This window comes from Haliotis rubra, unplaced genomic scaffold (genome assembly GCF_003918875.1).
Source record: "Haliotis rubra isolate DU_JTF1 unplaced genomic scaffold, ASM391887v1 Scf365, whole genome shotgun sequence".
NCBI classification, from domain to species: Eukaryota; Metazoa; Mollusca; class Gastropoda; order Lepetellida; family Haliotidae; genus Haliotis; species Haliotis rubra.
Genome location: NW_025767041.1, coordinates 179,825 through 200,203, shown reverse-complemented (window position 1 = coordinate 200,203; position 20,379 = coordinate 179,825). Strand labels below are relative to the sequence as shown.

General features: G+C 44.9%; 2 protein-coding genes across 6 annotated transcripts in view; one reads left to right on the top strand and one right to left on the bottom strand.

The window, feature by feature from the left end:
* Window positions 1–1,107: 1,107 nt before the first annotated feature.
* LOC124285662 lies at window positions 1,108–6,704 on the top strand. Its single transcript, XM_046721934.1, has 7 exons — window positions 1,108–1,207; window positions 1,360–1,420; window positions 1,749–1,856; window positions 2,362–2,426; window positions 4,457–4,528; window positions 4,852–5,021; window positions 5,542–6,704. The coding sequence occupies exons 2-7, from the start codon at window positions 1,373–1,375 to the stop codon at window positions 5,763–5,765; spliced, it is 687 nt and encodes a 228-aa protein (XP_046577890.1). The 5' UTR covers window positions 1,108–1,207; window positions 1,360–1,372; the 3' UTR covers window positions 5,766–6,704.
* Window positions 6,705–7,076: 372 nt separating this feature from the next.
* LOC124285660 overlaps window positions 7,077–20,379 on the bottom strand; it is a 60,243-nt gene continuing 46,940 nt past the window's right edge. For 4 of the 5 annotated variants that reach the window (XM_046721932.1, XM_046721931.1, XM_046721933.1 and 1 more), the window contains exons 13-18: window positions 12,492–12,506; window positions 10,480–10,657; window positions 10,114–10,181; window positions 9,686–9,807; window positions 9,077–9,263; window positions 7,077–8,726 (exon numbers count right to left, since the gene is read on the bottom strand). In XM_046721932.1, the coding sequence (XP_046577888.1) occupies window positions 7,965–8,726; window positions 9,077–9,263; window positions 9,686–9,807; window positions 10,114–10,181; window positions 10,480–10,657; window positions 12,492–12,506 (1,332 nt within the window). In that variant the 3' untranslated portion in view covers window positions 7,077–7,964. The remainder of the gene's footprint in view (window positions 8,727–9,076; window positions 9,264–9,685; window positions 9,808–10,113; window positions 10,182–10,479; window positions 10,658–12,491; window positions 12,507–20,379) is intronic. The other variant, XM_046721930.1, reaches the window with a different exon arrangement.

The window sequence follows — 20,379 nt, the reverse complement described above, 5'->3', positions numbered from 1 at the left end:
ACCACAGCAACAGTGATCCCCTAACCCATACCACAGTAACAGTGATCCCCTAACCCATACCATAGTAATAGTGATCCTTTAACTCATACCACATTAACAGTGATCCTCTAACTCATGCCGCAGTAACAATGAGTGAGTGAGTATTTGTTACGCTGCTTTTAGCAATATTCCAGCAACATCACAGCGGGGGACACCAGAAATTGGTTTCACACATGTACCCATGTGGGGAATCGAACCCGGGTCTTCGGTGTGTCGAGCGAACGCTTTAACCACTAGGCTACTCCACCGCCCCTCACAGTAACAGTCACCCCTCTAACCCATGCCGCAGTAACAGTGATCCTCTTTTCCGTTACTCATTACTCGGTAACAGCGATCCCCTAACCCAAGCCACAGTAGGGGTTACCTGCTCTCTTACATGTACGATCTATTTACTTCGAGCCGTCCCTTGCTGTGGTCGTCGTGTACTTCTGTATAATGTTTGCTTTTGTTTGTCGTTTAAAGTAGTATTCAGCAATATCTCCTGACCCTATACTTGTATCTTTATCCCGTATCCGCTTCAGTCTGTCTCGATATGTCTATCCATTTGGTTACCTGCCCTGCACTGTGTGACTATCTCTCTAACTATCGGTCCGATTCCCTTACAATGTTTGTGTTTGTTGTACATAACCCATATTGTTCTTTGTTGTAAATCTTCTGGAGGTAATAAAGAAGTATATAATTATGAGCATCGAACTACGCAACTGGTATGCGATGACATGTGTCAACCAAGTCAGCGAGCCTGACCACCCCATCCCGTTAGTCGCCTCTTTACGACAAGCATGAGTTGCTGAATACCAATTCTAACCTGTATCTTCACAGGTTTGCATAATTCCTACATCTTGTTTCAGGATGAGATGATAGAAGAGTATGAGAAACAGATCTTCTCAGTGGTGGAACCAAATCTGGAGGGGTATTTCAGTGATATGCCAGGGTTACCAATTGAGTGAGTGATCCACAAACAAAACTTTGAGCAAAACCAAAACGTCCACTACTGTAAATTCACAGGGAGAACATCATCGACGGGTCACTATACTGTATATATAGATGTGATTCTGCGCAGGGTCCGACCAACGCCCAATGATGGTCCAATAGGCTCCTACAGCAGTGGGTCAGCGGACGGTTCCAGACCTGGTATATTTTGGGCCAATGTCCTGCGCCCCGAGTCGAGGTCAGTACCAACACCTGTACACCTTCATGTCATGTGCGTGGCAGTTAGCGTTGTCTTGTATCGTACTTGTCTGTACATACAGAGCACCATAGCGTGATAACTGTGGAAGGTGGTGGGCAGTTACTTTATGTTATGACATCGGTTTGTTGCAGCCCCAACCTGACGATGATGGCGCTCACCCTCCACGAGGCTAACCCCGGACATCACTTGCAGGTGGGTGACCAGTCAACGCTACTGACCACTTGAGAATGTGGCAAAGTGAAAGAAGCACCCTGTAAATATCTCACGGCGGACTGAACGAGAACGCCCGACCTTTCTTTACACTCACTGTTGCCATAACACTCTAACTACTATTACCACCCTCTAAATAAACTATTAGTGTTGTGCAATGGGAACAAGAGATGTTTTCTAGTCAATATCTCAGTAGTCGTTCAAATATATCGTCATTATTATGTACGTACGAGTAGGTAGTTCATACTTCCTTTCCCTTGACTAGACAGATGCGCTGAATTCAGCATTGTTTTCTTGTTTTTGAACCCAGATCAGCTATTCCATCACATCAGACACGCCCGACTTCCGCCAGAAGATGGAGTCCTCGGCTCTGAATAAAGTCCCTTTTGCCTTCCCGAGATACACTGCCTTTGTGGAGGTATGTTCGCGTTGTGACAACGCCGAGACAACGTAAAATTGTTAGCTGGGAAACTGGATTTATATCATAATTTGTTCACTGGTCGGAAGGGCGAGTGGAACATAAACAAACGTAGAGGGACCCCGAGGGACAAGTGAACAACTACTTATCTTACCGAACACCTCAGTGTTAATTTTGAATTGTTTGAAGCAGGGGTATCGGATTCGCAAACTATCGGTAATTTCCGTACAGCATACGTGACTCAATCATTCGAGATAAAGAATTACTAACAAGAAGTACCAAATGTATTGCCACAGTTCAGTATTCCCAGCGGGTAACATAGAAAATGTTATCCGCTTGCAAGCGGGGTACACTGAAAAAAATAGAAGAGCGCTCAGCCAGTCAGAAAACGACATTTATGTGAGAGATAAGATACGTTCAGTTAACTCCCCTTAAAGCGGAACGAGGTTCATCGGTCGCATCCACTCACTCTGTGGTGATACCGTCATCATGTTGTCTGCTCCAGGGCTGGGCGCTGTATTCCGAGTTCTTAGGAGAGGAGATGAAGCTGTACAGAGATGACTATGAACTGTAAGTTTGTTCCCTCCAATAGAGCTATGTATCCTTCTCACAGAGCAATGTATTCTTCTCACAGAGCTATATATTCTTCTCACAGAGCTATGTATACTTCACACAGAGCAATGTATACTTCTCACAGAGCAATGTATACTTCTCACAGAGCAATGTATTCTTTTCACAAAGCAATGTATACTTCTCACAAAGCAATGTATACTTCTCACAGAGCAATGTATACTTCTCACAGAGCAATGTATTCTTCCCACAGAGCAATGTATTCTTCTCACAGAGCAATGTATTCTTCTCACAAAGCAATGTATTCTTATCACAGAGCAATGTATTCTTCTCACAGAACAATGTATACTTCTCACAGAGCAATGTATACTTCTCACAGAGAAATGTATACGTCTCACAAAGCAATGTATTCTTCTCACAGATAGATGTATACTTCTCACAAAGCAATGTATTCTTCTCACAGAGCAATGTATTCTTCTCACAGAGCAATGTATTCTTCTCACAGAGCAATGTATTCTTCTCACAAAGCAATGTATTCTTCTCACAGAGCAATGTATTCTTCTCACAGAGCAATGTATACTTCTCACAGAGCAATGTATACTTCTCACAGAGCAATGTATACTTCTCACAAAGCAATGTATACTTCTCACAGAGCAATGTATACTTCTCACAAAGCAATGTATTCTTCTCACAGAGAAATGTATTCTTCTCACAGAGCAATGTATACTTCTCACAAAGCAATGTATACTTCTCACTCACAGAGCAATGTATACTTCTCACAGAGCAATGTATTCTTCTCACAAAGCAGTGTATTCTTCTCACAAAGCAATGTATTCTTCTCACAGAGCAATGTATTCTTCTCACAGAGCAATGTATACTTCTCACAAAGCAATGTATTCTTCTCACAGAGCAATGTATTCTTCTCACAGAGCAATGTATACTTCTCACAAAGCAATGTATTCTTCTCACAAAGCAATGTATACTTCTCACAGAGCAATGTATACTTCTCACAAAGCAATGTATTCTTCTCACAAAGCAGTGTATTCTTCTCACAAAGCAATGTATTCTTCTCACAGAGCAATGTATTCTTCTCACAGAGCAATGTATACTTCTCACAAAGCAATGTATTCTTCTCACAGAGAAATGTATTCTTCTCACAGAGCAATGTATACTTCTCACAGAGCAATGTATACTTCTCACAGAGCAATGTATTCTCCTCACAGAGCAATGTATTCTTCTCACAAAGCAATGTATACTTCTCACAGAGCAATGTATACTTCTCACAGAGCAATGTATACTTCTCACAGAGCAATGTATACTTCTCACAAAGCAATGTATACTTCTCACAAAGCAATGTATACTTCTCACAGAGCAATGTATACTTCTCACAAAGCAGTGTATTCTTCTCACAAAGCAATGTATTCTCCTCACAGAGCAATGTATTCTTCTCACAGAGCAATGTATACTTCTCACAAAGCAATGTATTCTTCTCACAGAGAAATGTATTCTTCTCACAGAGCAATGTATTCTTCTCACAGAGCAATGTATTCTTCTCACAAAGCAATGTATTCTTCTCACAGAGCAATGTATTCTTCTCACAGAGCAATGTATTCTTCCCACAGAGCAATGTATACTTCTCACAGAGCAATGTATACTTCTCACAGAGCAATGTATTCTTCACACAGAGCAATGTATTCTTCTCACAGAGCAATGTATACTTCTCACAGAGCAATGTATTCTTCTCACAGAGCAATGTATACTTCTCACAGAGCAAGGTATACTTCTCACAGAGCAATGTATTCTTCTCTCAGAGCTATGTATACTTCTCACAGAGCAATGTATACTTCTCACAGAGCAATGTATACGTCCACAGAGCAATGTATACTTCTCACAGAGCAATGTATACTTCTCACAGAGCAATGTATACTTCTCACAGAGCAATGTATTCTTCTCACAGAGCAGTGTATTCTCGTGTAAAGATTGCAAACAGATCCTTAAGACATTTGTTAATACGATAAAGTGTGTTCCAGGATGGGTCGGTACAGTTCTGAAATGTTCCGAGCGTGTAGACTGGTTGTGGACACAGGCATACATGCCTTCAGGTATGAAATGTTTGCTTGCTTGATTGTTTCTGGAATATACCTGGTTGCAAGGTAAAACCAATTAAAAATATAATATAATGAATACCAAAGACTCCTGCACCACAAGCCTCTTACACTTTCTATAACCTGTGAGCACCCATAAAAAGAACCCGCCTATGACTTGTTGCCTATGACTTATTTTTTGTTCATAGTGCCATGAGCAAGCACTCTCTGTGTGGAATTTGGCGCAGTATAAGTACACATAATATTACACAGCCAGTACCCCTTCTGCAGCGTTAACACAGTCACATACGGACATATAATAAGTGGTCATCTTGGCACAGCTGGACACGTGACGAGGCCATTGACTACATGTTGAACTACACAGCCAGGTCGTATGAGGCCGTTGCAGTGGAGATTGACCGCTACATCACGTGGCCTGGTCAAGCTCTGGCCTACAAGATCGGGGAGATCAAGATCCTGGAGCTGCGACGGAAGGCGGAGGAGAAGCTAGGTAGTTGGTGATGCATTGCTTGTAGTTTGTAGGCAAATTGTAGGGACTTTTCACATTGATGACGTAACGAACGGTGAATAAAGTTACCCAGTTTGATCTAAGCTATGTTCAGGCAAGTAGTTATTACACCATGACTAAACCGTTCTTCAGTGATGCTCAAATCGGAGATGATTAAGTTTAATGAAATGATGAGCACTCAGATCCTTGTATGCGATGTACCCCCCGCACAGTCAGTAAGCATGTGTTTGCTGGTTAACGACACGCATCAACCAGGTCAGTCAGCGAGCTTGACCACCCGATCCCGTTAGTTGCTTATTAGACAGGTAAGGGTTGAGTAAAAAATGTCATCGACAACCGTATGTTTCGTCAGATATACATCCACCGAATCTTGAAATTGCACGCAATTGTGTGGGCAGATATATTTAGTTTAGTTTGGAGGTATTGAACTGACTCTCATACACATCTGACCTTTTGTAACTCCATATTGTTTTCGCTAAGATATATTTTCAACTGTTTTCAGGTGGCAGGTTTGACATCCGGGAGTTTCATTCCGTTGTCCTGGAAAGCGGAACCCTTCCCCTGACAGTCCTGGAGGATCTCGTTAACGACTGGCTTGACTCCTACCCGGAACCAGCCACTCCAGCCCCCGGGACCCCCGCCCCTTCCACGTGTGGAGCTGCAGGTCTTGTGTCGTCCCTGGTGTGGGTGATTCTCGGCCTGTGCGCCCTCCCTCCAGTCGTGTAGGAGGGTGTCATCTGACTGTTTCCCGTTACACTGTTTGTTGTTGCCGGTCTAGCATCTGCTGAGTTCAGATTACCTATACCACGTAAGCTTTGTATACTTATCGTTATACTGACTGTTGCCCATAGATAATCTCTTCTAATGTACCGTCTGTTACTGCGTCCTGTATACAAATGTGCTATGTACGTTACCCATGATAAACAGACTATCGGCCCGTCATCATCCCATCAGTCTTAACGTCCCCACGTAAAGCTTCCGCACTCCTTGTACACAACGTTTCGATGCCACGTCTTGGGTCTCCATAAACAAGTCCAGATATTTCATTGCCCCGATGAAGAGTAAACAGAATTGCCCATGTATCTGATGTCTCTGTATACCACCCTGACAAGTGCACAGTTCAAGCTAATGCTGCATGGAATTTCCCTTCCCTGTTGTAAGTCTCATCATGTTTCAATATGTTACGTATCGATCCATGTGCTTGTTGCTTATATATCCACGTGAGAATTGATTGATGAAAATCTTATTTCGAGAAGATAATGATAAACCCTGATCTGCACCCTGCTGATCCCCTGTGGATTACCTTGCCTGCCCAGTACGAGCTGGTGACCCCCAGTCCAATACTTGAATGAACTTGTCACATTGTTGCTGTGTCCACCTGAGGTCCGGTGTTAAATATCAGACTTCTGATCAGCATCACGTGGAGATGACTCATCCCTGAGAGGTGTTGATACCTGGAGTCTGGTGTATCACCATCCCTGAGTGTGTTGATACCTGGAGTCTGGTGTATCATAATCCCTGAGTGTGTTGATACCTGGAGTCTGGTGTATCATCATCCCGGAGTACAGCGCCATCTTGCCACAAGTTCAGTGGTCAGCTTCCCTTGCACACGGACATGTCATAATAATTATACTTTCTTTAAAATTGCATATAAAGATCATACATTAGTATTTGCTTTTGTTGTGACCGAACTGTTATGTGTTAGTTTCCGTCCATCAGGACTACCGTCTGAGACCATGTGATACCAAGTCCATATCGGTGTCTGTGCGTGTGTGTCTTGGTAGGGGAATGGGTGGGTAGGGTAGGTGTTTTACTACAGTGTAAAACACAATAATCCATCGTTCTGATTTATTTAAACTAGTAATTAGAAACTTATATTTCGAAATACAGATGATACATTTTCATTATTTAAATCAGAAAAGGCACGTGTACGTCACGCCCGAGACGTTCCACGTAATGAGAGCACTCACCGAGGGATTCCTCACACTGAGGTGCAGTACGGTTTATTTATGAAAATACCTTATACGCACAACACACTTTAAAAACGGTAAATTTTAATTGATAAAGTAATAACAATACAAATATATTATTCATTTGCAATAACGCAAGTCAGATTCTACATGAAAGAGATCTACAGAGAAAGAAAAGCACCCTGTGCAATGACCCATGTTGGCAGTGTGGCTCTCTGTGTTGCTACACTGCACCTTGGTCCACTTGACTGAAGAAATGCTTACACATCAACAAATCGTACTGTGCCCCAAATGACTTCATGAATAGCCTAACGTCACACAATTTACATTCCTGTATAAAGCGCTGACCTTGGAGTTACTGAGCACAACGCCATGATAACTTGAGATATACGTCACTCCCAAAGTACACGAAACTTAAACATATTGGAGCTGCAGCCGACTTGAAGTGAGTACACAAATTATATAATCTTACAAGCATATAGTGTAACTAAGTTAAACACAGTGAACCATCGAGACAGCTAAAGCCTGCCGGAGTACTGTAGTGGTCACACAAACAGGCCATTTGTATGGTAAGGATATCGCAATCCACTACAAAGATGATATCTAATGTATCGGACAGGCGCAGACAGTTGCCATCTACATGCTATAATGTAAAATGCTTTAAATAAAGATGGAATGTGATTATTGTGTTATGTACACAATACAGTGGACATCTAAATATGCAGCTATGCATTATAATTGACATCTTGGGTAACAATCAGCACCATTAATTAGTGTTACGTCTTTAGTTGATCAAATCACACAGTTTGGGTTCCGACGTGAGGCCTCAGAATTCTATCAAATGCAAAAGTCATCAGTGATGGCGTTTCCTTGAGGTGAACATTAACCGCTTGTTAATCAAGCAAATCCGTCCATCGTCAACCTTGGTCGACTTTTGTATGTCCTTCTTCAGCAGTTATGGCAGGGGTTTCCCAAGGGACTTAAACATCCTCATGGCCTTCACACCTCTCAACAGCTTGGTCTTGGCATTTTCAAACTTCTGAATAATGATCTTATTCTCGGGGTCTATGTCAAGTTTGCTTGGATCCGCTACCACCCTGGCTTTGATGAAGCCTTTCATGATGGCTTCATGCACGGAGATCTTCTGATGGGTCTTGTTGTTGATGTACTCGCCGGTCTCCTTGTCCAGCAGACCCTGTCTGATGGCATCGCTGAACGGCACCTTCTCCTTCCGCAGTTGGTCCACCACACCGCTCACGCTGTATGTCTTCGTCACAACCTGCGGCTTTGCATGCGGCTGGTGCTTTTCGTCGTACTCCACCAACACAAGTCCGCTGGAGATGGCGTCTGCTATTGGCATCTTCTCTCCAGTGTCAGTCCTGTATTCCGAACAGCTGCTGTCCAAGATCCCCTTTTCCATTGCCACGTCGAGAGGCAGTCTCTCGTCTGTGTGTGGATCAAGTACAGCCTGGATGCTGAAGGGCCGGGTCTCGTGGGTGGTCTTGATTGTGATCAACCCGAAGGTCTTCTTCTCTTCGCGGATCTTCTGTTTTGACACAATCTCCATGAGTATCTTGCCGTCATTGATGGCCTCGTTGACGTCCATAGTGCGCCCGGAACGAGGGTTGATGTACAGACCCTTTCCCTGGTCGATGATTCCTTTCATGATAGCCTCCTGTAGAGTCATCTCGTTGTTGTTGTTCGGGTCCAGCACTCCCTGGGGAAATATCAAACACATACTCAACACATATGGCAAACATCTGATATTTAAAAAAATATTCATTAAGAAGTCGTTTAATTTATAGAAAAGGGAAATTACTTAAGAATTTGAGGAAGCAATGAAAATACTGACGACTGCTACATATCTACGTATTTTACGGTACGCGGAAGATCATTCTCAGGTTGAAAAGGGAAAAGTTCTCTAAACCGGCACGATCTCTATACCGGCATTTTGCTGGTCCCAACGAATGCCGGTTTAGAGGGCTTCCACTGTACTTCTATTTCTACACATTTTTTATGCAGACGCTATCCCAAGCACGTGTATCTTTGAGACGAAGTGACTCCTACCTTGACTATAAACGTGTGACATTCCTCCACCTCCTCCGACACAACCTCCTCGGATGTTGTCTCCTCGTGTTGTGTCTCCACGGTCACCTCACTACTGACTGGCATCTCCTCGCGTGGCTTCTCATACAGTGCTAGTGATGCCTGTGACTTCTTGATGTCCTCAATATCCAGATGTGTGTCCCAGAATCTGACAATCACACACACACACTTTTACCATATGTCAACATCTCTGCCTATATCTGGCAACAATACATACATGTCCAATCGCCATCTGTTAACAACCCGTGGCTATGTCTCTGTCCACAAAACCTGACTTATGTGACAGACATATTCACAGTTACCATCTAGCCATCTGTTAAAAAAAGTAATTATGACAGACTAAGTTGAGAGAATAGTCCTTGCACACACATTTGAACCATCTAAAGTACTGCATGGGCATAGAGACACACAGATACGTAATGCACCGATATTAAGAGTTGGACAAGATGTTTGGTAGAAGCAGTCTTACACAATTAATGTTATATTGTAGTGGCACTTTACATTGTTTCTAATCACTAATCAGTAACATTTGAGAGTGATTAAGAAGCAGAATGAAGAAATTGGACTGACTTGACGAAGTGTGCTGTGGTGATGTATCTCAGCTGGTCCCACTTGTCACACACCAGCAGGTGCTTAGGCTGCTTCAGGAGCTCCACGATCACCTTGAACGTCTCCCAGTACGCCCAGAAGTCCTACATCAGGAATAGAATAAAGTATAGTTCAGGTTATATTTAACCCAAAGCTAAATGGACATAAGCATAGAGAAACATCTAATTCGACACCTGTGACACACTTTGACCTAACATATTTATTTAACGTTGTCATGCACGTGTTGAAAAGAAAAATGACTTATTTACATGAAGTATTACCAAGAACCTCAGAATAACTATTGACGTAAAAGAAATGTTTCTTAAATATGTGCCAACAAGTATCCTTATTATGTCTGTGTGGTCTACAGATGATGATAGGTAAATCTATGCCAACGTCAATGTACATACACTGTATTTCATCAACATCTCCTCCAGTGTCTTGATCTGCACCACGACAGTCGACAGCAGCTCGTCATCTGCAATCAACCAGCTCACACTCACTGACCACGTATATGTGTATTTGTTCAGCCACCAATATGTTTATCGCATACACACATACACCTGTTACCATCCTCCGACTCACTGACGACACATATCTGTATTTGTTCATCCATCAATATTGTCTATCAGGTACACACATCCACCTCACAACGCACATCTTTTCCTGTTTGTGCATATGATACATACGTGTCAGTGATCGGAATCTATATATACATGTCTGAGCTAGTATGACTTTACACAAGCAGACTCCATGTGTACGCGATTTCTCCATACCGGAAACACCTCCTTCAGGCGCCTCTTCCATGATCATGCGCAGTCGCTCCATGCGTTCCTCCAGCTCGCTGTAGTCGGAGTAGCCTGTCCAGTTCTTGCCCAATGTATCTTCGATGTACTTGAGAATGCGCAGCAGCTCTAACTTGTCCGTCTCATTCATGCATTGAAGGATTGACACCTGGACAAACGTCACGTGATATGTCAGTTGCGGGACATAAGGGACGCGGCCATCGTGTATCCCAACATGAATACGACATCTAGGCTATCTCTACAGCTCATTTAACAGGCAAGTCGCCATGATGACAATTTCTTTACTGAGGTGTAAAGCAAGGAGAAAATATTTTCACATACTTATTGAAACTGAGTGTAAGAAGAATGGACATGGGAGGAATTCACACATTATTACAATATACGTGTTTACCGTTATTTTGAGGTTTGGTGAAGTTTACCATGTAACTGAGGGAACTAATGTCAACAACAACCTACAAATAGCTTGGTTAGTACAATCAAACAGATGATATACACCGAAGTGAAATAATAAAAAATGTGGGTGAGGACAATGGCGTGCTGTGCTGTGGAAGTATGTGTTGAAATTATTACGTATACTTGCTATCCATATAATCTGTTATCTCATATTTCCGTTTACCATCGACCCGTGAAGATTCGGGTTAGAATTGATCTTCAGTAACCCATGCTTGTCGTAAAAGGCGACCAACGGGATCGGGTGGTCAGACTCGCTGTCTTGGTTGACGCATGTCATCGTATCCCAGTTGCGAAGATCGCTGTTTATGCTGTTGATCACTGGATTGTCTGGTCAAGACTCAATTATTCAGAGACCGCCTCCATACAGCTGGAATATTGCTGAGTGCGGCGTAAAACTCAGCTCACTCACTCCGTTTACCATCAGTATATATGATCATTCTCACTGTTAACGTCTCACGCTAACCCATTGTATACGATGTCCTCTATCTATCATTTTGAAAAAGAACGGTGTGTAGAATTGTCTTGTGCATGGAATAGGGAGTAGAAGAATATGTTGTAGATTTGTCGTATGGATGGAAAGATTAGGGTGTAGAACTGTCTTGGATAGAATGGAGTGTCGATGGAACTGATAGAACGTAGGACTGGCGTTTAGATGGATTATATAGGGTGTAGGACAGGCTATAGACATAATGACGTAAGGAAGAATGACCCTTCCCTAAAATGACAGTAGTGAAAGGTACCATCAACAGTCATTTGTAGGAGGTATTTGTATAAACACGAGGGTTGATTGTTCGGAGCCCTACATAGCGGGTTTTGAGTCATAGTGAAGCAGTTTATTATTGTGAACCTTGCATGGTGTGATAAACAAATATCTACACACTATTACGTCAACGTGAGGACACTGTTTCACTTTGACATACCAGTGACAGGCTGGAGTATGTGGCCTTTGAAACCCGCAAACATGTGAGAAGAGCTGAGAACGGTCAATCAACCCTCGTATGTGTACATATTCAAATATATAATTCAGGTACATGTCTTTTCAGATGTGCACAATTCGAGAAAAGCCTAGGCTGTAAAACAACAGAACGCTTCGGCAACACCACATTATGGCATCAACACAACATGACGTCCACAAGCATAGCGATAAAGTCAATGGGAGAAACCACGCAGGTTCACGGCACACAATGTTTTCAAATGAACAGATGTAAGAACACGTTATGTGCTTATCACGTTTATCTGATGCCCGTATAGAAACACTAGCACCTTGGTTTAGTCATGCTGGCCAACCACCCGAATATACACATGCACAATCTGCTTACTGTAATAACATCAACACCTTTGACCCCATAGCTGTGCCCGACACAGACCATTCACCTTTACACATTTCTTCTAATGTAACTTGTTTTGAGGCTATTATACACTTAATATTCATGTGTGTGACAAAACCGTCTTTCAAATACGTGGAAAAAACAGTTGTTATACGCAACACAGGACGAGCAGACGACACAGACAAGCAAATGGCCCGTTACCTTGTCCTTGGCGCTCTGCATAGAGAGATGAGGTTATCAGTAGATGCATACCGCAAGATGAACACATAAAGTTAACACTGAGAAGCGTCATGCCATTCTCTTACAATTATATCGTATAGCACAGCCACAAAGCTGACAACCTGTAAATCTTAAACATGTAAGCTTGACAGGTCCAAGGATATATGCTTGCATGACAGTAATGCAGCTTGTAAAGCCATACAAATAGACACAGCATAGTATAACCTGTATCCTCAGCATTCCGCTGAATATATTCAAAGGGTGTCAGTGCTGCGTGCTTATTAGATGTTTACCCAAACATTAGTCTCACTATCCTACTCCACCTCAATGCTCACCCAAACATTAGTCTCCTTATCTTACTCCAACTCAATGCTCACCCAAATATTAGTCTCTCACTATATTACTCCTGCTCAATGTTCACCCAAACATTAGTTTCTTATCCTACTCCAACTCAATGCTCACTCAAACATTAGTCTCCTTATCTTACTCCAACTCAATGCTCACCCAAACATTAGTCTCCTTATCTTACTCCAACTCAATGCTCAACCAAACATTAGTCTGCTTATCTTACTCCTGCTCAATGCTCACCCAAACATTAGTCTCCTTATCTTACTCCAACTCAATGCTCACCCAAACATTAGTCTCCTTATCTTACTCCAACTCAAAGTTCACCCAAACATTAGTCTCCTTATCTTACTCCAACTCAATGCTCACCCAAACATTAGTCTCCTTATCTTACTCCAGCTCAATGCTCACCAAAACATTAGTCTCCTTATCTTACTCCCAAGCAAATGCTCACACAAACATTAGTCTCCTTATCTTACTCCTGCTCAATGCTCACCCAAACATTAGTCTCCTTATCTTACTCCAACTCAATGCTCACCCAAACATTAGTCTCCTTATCTAACTCCTGCTCAATGCTCACCCAAACATAAGTCTCCTTATCTTACTCCAACTCAATGCTCACCCAAACATTAGTCTCCTTATCTTACAAAAACTCAATGCTCACCCAAAAATTAGTCTCCTTATCTTACTCCAACTCAATGGTCACACAAACATTAGTCTCCTTATCTTACTCCTGCTCAATGCTCACCCAAACATTAGTCTCCTTATCTTACTCCTGCTCAATGCTCAACCAAACATTAGTCTCCTTATCTTACTCCAGCTCAATGCTCCCCCAAACATTAGTCTTCTTATCTTACTACTGCTCAATGCTCACCCAAATATTAGTCTCCTTATCTTACTCCAACTCAATGCTTACCTAAACATTAGTCTCCTTATCTTACTCCAGCTTAATGTTTACCCAAACATTAGTCTCACTCTCCTACTCCAACTCAATGCTCACCCAAACATTAGTCTCCTTATCTTACTCCAACTCAATGCTCACCTACACATTAGTCTCCTTATCTTACTCCAGCTCAATGCTCACCAAAACATTAGTCTCCTTATCTTACTCCAGCTCAATGCTCACCAAAACATTAGTCTCCTTATCTTACTCCAGCTCAATGCTCACCCAAACATTAGTCTCACTATCTTACTCCTGTTCAATGCTCACCCAAACATTAGTCTCCTTATCTTACTCCAACTCAATGCTCAACCAAACATTAGTCTCCTTATCTTACTCCTGCTCAATGCTCACCCAAACATTAGTCTCCTTATCTTACTCCAACTCAATGCTCACCCAAACATTAGTCTCCTCATCTTACTCCAACTCAATGCTCACCCAAACATTAGTCTCCTTATCCTACTCCAACTCAATGCTCACCCAAACATTAGTCTCCTTATCTTACTCCTGCTCAATGCTCAACCAAACATTAGTCTCCTTATCTTATTCCAGCTCAATGCTCCCCCAAACATTAGTCTTCTTATCTTACTCCTGCTCAATGCTCACCCAAATATTAGTCTCCTTATCTTACTCCAACTCAATGCTTACCTAAACATTAGTCTCCTTATCTTACTCCAGCTTAATGTTTACCCAAACATTAGTCTCACTCTCCTACTCCAACTCAATGCTCACCCAAACATTAGTCTCCTTATCTTACTCCAACTCAATGCTCACCCAAACATTAGTCTCCTTATCTTACTCCAGCTCAATGCCCACCAAAACATTAGTCTCCTTATCTTACTCCAGCTCAATGCTCACCAAAACATTAGTCTCCTTATCTTACTCCTGCTCAATGCTCACCCAAACATTAGTCTCACTATCTTACTCCTGTTCAATGCTCACCCAAACATTAGTCTCCTTATCTTACTCCAACTCAATGCTCAACCAAACATTGGTCTCCTCTTATCTTACTCCTGCTCAATGCTCACCCAAACATTAGTCTCCTTATCTTGCTCCAACTCAATGCTCACTTTAAACATTGATCTCTCATCTTTACTCTAACTCAATGCTCACTTAAACATTGGTCTCCGTATCCTGCTCCAACTCAGTGCTCACTCCAAACATTAGTCCCTTATCTTACTCCAACTCAATGCTCACCCAAACATTAGTCCTCCTTATCTTACTCCTGCTCAATGCTCAACCAAACATTAGTCTCCTTATCTTACTCCTGCAAGATGCTCACAGCCAAACATTGTCTCCTTATCTTGCTCCCAACTCAATGCTCACCCCAAACATTAGTCTCCTCATCTTACTCCAACTCAATGCTCACCCAAACATTGGTCTCCGTATCCTACTCCAACTCAATGCTCACCCAAACATTAGTCTCCATTGACCTGCTCCAACTCAATACTCACCTAAACATTAGTCTCCTTATCACATTCCTTCTCAGTGCTCAATGCTCATTAGTCTTGTATATCTTGCTCCTGCTCAGTGCTCTCCCCAAACATTAGTCTTCTTTATCTTACTCCTGCTCAAATGCTCACTTGGTGCTATTAGTCTCCTTATCTTACTCCAGCTCAGTGCTTACCTAAACATTGGTCTCCTTATCTTACTCCAGCAATGTTTACCCAAACGGTGGTCTCTAGATCTCCCTGCTCCAGCTCAATGCTCACACCAAGCCATTGGTCTCCTTATCTTGCTCCAAACCTCAATGCTCACTAGAACATTGGTCTGCTTATCTTACTCCTGCTCAAGTGCTCACCCAAGACAGTGGTCTCACTATCCCTGCTCAACTCAATGCTCACCCAAACATTAGTCTCACTATCCTGCTCCAGCTCAATGCTCACCCAAACATTAGTCTCCTTGTCTTGCTTACTCCTGCATGCTCACCCAAACATTAGTCTCCTTATCTTACTCCAACTCAATGCTTACCTAAACATTGGTCTCCTTGTCTTACTCCAGCTTAATGTTAACCCAAACATTAGTCTCACTCTCCTATTCCAACTCAATGTTCACCCAAACATTAGTCTCCTTATCTTACTCCAACTCAATGCTTACCTAAACATTAGTCTCCTTATCCTACTCCAGTTCAATGCTCACCCAAACATTCGTCTCCTTATCTTACTCTCCAGCTCAATGCTCACCTCATTGGTCCTTACTCACCTCCAGATCAATGCTCACCCAAACATTGGTCCCCTTATCTTACTCCAGCTCAATGGTCCTTATTCGTCTCACCTTCAAACCAGCTTTCAGTACTTTCCTTCTTGTGCGGCCAACACTCTCCCTCCCGGCTCAGTACTCAACTGGCTGTGGGTCCTTATGCCTCAAACTCAGTATACAAGTCAGTGGTCTCCTTATCTTCTCGGCTCAATGCATGGCTGTGGGTCACTGTCTCCAGCTCAGTACCACATTAGTAACATATCCTGCTCAACTCAGTGCCTGGCTGTGGTCCTCACTGTCTTGCTCCAGCTCAGTGCCTTGGCTGTGGTCCATGTCTCAGCTCAGTGGTCCTGTGGGTCTCCTTGTCACTCGGCTCAGTGCTCACTGTGTGGTTCCTTGTCACCTCCAGCTCAGTGCTTGGGCAGTGGTCTCCATGTCTTGTGGTCTCATGTCTGCTCGGCTGTCTCTCCTGTTTCAGCTCAGTGTTCCTGTGGGTCACCCAAGTCAGCTCAGTGCCTTGGTTGGTCTCATGTCTTGCTCAGCTCAGTGCTCTGTTGGTCTCATGTCTTGTCAGTGCTCGTTGGTCTCCATGTCCATGTGTGGATCACTGCCTCCAGCTGTGCTCACTGGGGTGGTCCTGTGCCTCCAGCTCAATGCTCACTGGGCAGTGGTCTCATGCCTCAAGCTCAGTGCTTGGCTGTGGGTCTCTTGTCTTGCTCAGTGTGGGTCTCATGTCCTCCACTCAGTGCCGTTGGATCATCCTCTCCAGCTCAGTGTCCATGTCTTGCTCAGCTCCGTGCTCCACTGTGGTCTCACTCTTGCTCAGCTCAGTGCCACATTGGTCTCATGTCTTCCTCAGCTCAGTCTCATGGTCTCGGGTCGGTCTCCCTGGGCTGTGGTCTCATGTCTTTTCCTGCTGTGTTCCTGGGATCTGTCCTCCAGCTCAGTGCCTTGTGGTCTGTCCTTGGCTGTGGGTCTCCTCAGTGTCCTTGGGTCTCATGTGGGTCCTTGTGTGGTCTCCTTGTCACTCCAGCTCAGTGCTCACTGGCTTGGTCTGTCTCCAGCTCAGTGTGGGTCCTCACTGTCCTGTTTTCCTTGGTGTGGTCTTGTCCTCAGTCTCCTTATATTTCCTTTCCTTCTGTGGTCTCACCCCATGCCTCCAGCTCCATTTTCCTGTGGTCTCATATGCCTCCAACTCCATGCTGGGTCTCCTTATCCTCCAGCTGTGCCTGGCTGTGGTCTCTCACCTCCTCCAACTCAGTACTCCTTCTGTGTCTCACTGTCACCTCCTGCTCCGTGCACTTGTGGTGGTCTCCTTATGCCTCCAGCTCAGTGCTCACTGGCTGTGCGTCTCACATGCCTCCCCGGCTCACTCCTTGTGTGGTCTCCGTGTCCTACTCCAGCTCAGTACTCCTTGGATCCCTGTCACCTCCAGCTCAGTGCACTGTGGTCTCATGTCTGTCTCGGCTGCTCGGGTCTCTTGGCTCAGTGCTCACTGTGTCTTCTTATGCCTCCCATCCGTTCTCATGTCACCTCCAGCTCAGTGCCTGTGTTGGTCTCATGTCTGTGTGTGTGGGTCTCACTCCTCAGTGCTTGTGGTCTCCATGTCACCTCCGGCTCAGTGCATGTTGGTCTGTCTGTGGTCTCCATGTCCTCTCCATCCGTTGGTCTCCACTGTCCACTCAGTGCTCAGTCTCCTTGTCACCTCCTGCTCAGTGGTCTCATGTCACCTCCAGCTCAGTGCCTGGCTGTGGGTCTCATGTGTGGTGATGGGTCCACTCCTATTCCAACTCCAGTGTTCCACTGGCTGTGGGTTGTATCACCTCCAACTCAGTATTTGTGGTCTCATATCCCTCTCCGTTCAAACATTAGTCTCACTGTGTTGCCTTGCTCAGTGCTCCAGCTGTGCTCACTGGCTGTTGGTCCTCACCCAGCTCAGTGCTCACTGTGGGTCCACCTCTTGTCGTGGTCCTTGGTGTGTCTCCTTGTCACCTCCAGCTGTGCTCCTTGGCTGTGTGTCCTCCAGCCTCAGTACTCCTGTGTCCATATGCCTCCAGCTCGTGCTCTGTGGTCTCATGTCACCTCCCAGCTGTGGTCGGTCACTGCCTCCAGCTCAGTGCCACATTGGTCTCTGTCTCCATGTGCTCTGTGGTCACTGTCACCTCCAGCTCAGTGCCTGGCTGTGGTCCATGTCTTGTGTGGGTACTGTGGCAGTGGTCCTTATCACCTCCAGCTCAGTGCTCAGTGGTTCCTGCCTGCCTCCCAGCTCCATGCTCACTGTATTCCTTATCCTCAAGCTCCATGCACCTGTGGTCTCCATGTCTTGGCAGTGCCTTCGTTATGTCTCTCTTCAGCTCAGTGTTCCACTGTGGGTCCTCCTTGTCCTCAGCCTGTGCCTGTGGTCACTCCAGCTCAGTGGGTCTCATGTCACTCAGTGCTCCTTGTGGTCTCCATCCAGCTCAGTGCTCCTTGGTGTGGGTCCTGTCTCTCCAGCTCCAGTGCTTGGTCCATGTCTTCCGGCTCAGTGTTGTCCTTGTCAGTGTCCACTGGCTGTTGGTCTCATGTCACCTCTCAGTGTGTTGGTCCTTATCCACTCAGTGCATGTGGGTCTCACTGTCCACTCAGTGTGCTCACTGGCTGTGGTCCATGTCACCTCCAGCTCAGTACTCACTGGGCTGTGGGTCTCAGCGCCTCCAGCTCAGTGCCACGTGGTCTCCTTGTCTCCTCCATGCTTGCTTGGGGCGGTGGTCCTCCTTATCTTGTCCCGGGTCAATGCTCTTTAGGCAGTTGGTCCTCCTTATCTTGCTCCTGCTCAGTGCTCCGCCCAAGGACAGTGGATCTCCTTGTCCTGCTCCGGCTCAGTGCTCACCCAGGCAGTTAGTCTCATGTCTTGGCTGGATTGGTCTCCTGCTCCAGCTCAGTGCTCACTTAGGAGTTGGTCCTCATGTCTTGCTTCCAGCTCCATGGTCCTTGGAATGATTGTGTCCTCCATACTCCACCTTCGTCTCAATTCATCCCTCCCTTTTCGTCTCACTGTCCCTACTCCACCTTTTGTGTCTCCACTTACTCCATCCACTCCCTTTGTGTCCCACCCTCCAATCCCAACTCCATGCAGACATTTGTGTCTCCACCTCCCTTCTCCTACCTACATTGCTCCCTTAGACGATGGTCTCATTATGTCTCCTCCTGCCAGTCTCTCTCCCATTTATTGGTCCTCCACCACTCTTTACTCCCTCAGTGCATACTCCAGGCATTGGTCTCCTTGTCACCTCACCTCAGTGCTTCCATGCACTATTAAGTCTCCTTACCTCCATCGTCTTTTCGTCTCCTCTCCCTGGTCTCCATATCTCCACCATTCAGTGTCTCACTGCTCAATTCCATCTCCATGTCGTGCTCCTGCAAGTCTCCTTAAGCATTGTCTCTCCTTTCCATACTCCAACTATTTGCTCGTCTCACTACTATCCCTCATGCCTCCATCTCAATTCTCCACCTTGTCCTCACTATCCCTACTCCAACTCCATACTCCACCATTTCTTCGTCTTCACCCAGCTCCACCACACCATTCTTTCTGTGTCTCCACCCATCACCTACTCCAGTGTCTCCCAGCAAACATGTGTCTCACCCATCACCTCCAGCTCCATTCTCCACCTTTGTGTCTCCTATCACCTCCCAGCTCAATGCTTCAAATGTGGTCCTCACTTATCTCCAACTCCATGTGCACTGTGTGTCTCCACCTCCTCCATTTAATATTTAAGTCTCCACTCTCCAACTCCAATACTTCCACCATTGTCCTCCTCCCCATCTATTCTATCCTGTGTCTACTATCACCTCCTACTGCATTCTCCTGGCTGTGGTCTCTTATCCTCCACTCCAACTCCAATGCTCCACCTGTGGTCTCACTATGGTCCATTTCCATGCACCATTGGTCTCACTCAGCTCCATGCTTTGCTCACTGGCTGTTAGTCTCACTCACCTCCAGCTCCATGCCTCAGTTGGTCCTCCATGTGTCCCTCTTGGTCTCACTCCTATTACATCCACTGTGTGTCTGACATTGGGTCTCCATGTGCGTGCCTTCGGTCTCCTTGTCCACCAGTTCAGCTGCTTGCTCCTTGGTTGGTCTTCCTTGTGCCTCCAGCTCAGTGCTCACCCCAGGCATTGGTCTCTCTTGTCTTTCTCCGGCTCAGTGCTCCACTGGGCAGTGGTCCTTGCCTCAGCTCAGTGGTCCTTAGTCTCATGTCAGTCTCAGTTGGTCTCATGTCTTGATCAGCTCAGTGTCATCTTCCTGGTCAGTGGTCTTCTTGGCTGTCCTCAGCTCATTTGGGATCTCCTATGTCCAGTGCACACATGGTCATCCCTACTGCTCCATTATACAGGCAGTTGGTCCTC

Coding starts and splice junctions, on each gene's coding strand:
- LOC124285662 (XM_046721934.1), top strand. CDS start 1,373: ATGATGGCGCTCACCCTCCACGAGGCTAACCCCGGACATCACTTGCAG. Junction 1,421..1,748: donor ACCCCGGACATCACTTGCAG/GTGGGTGACCAG, acceptor TTTTGAACCCAG/ATCAGCTATTCCATCACATC. Junction 4,529..4,851: donor ACAGGCATACATGCCTTCAG/GTATGAAATGTT, acceptor ATCTTGGCACAG/CTGGACACGTGACGAGGCCA.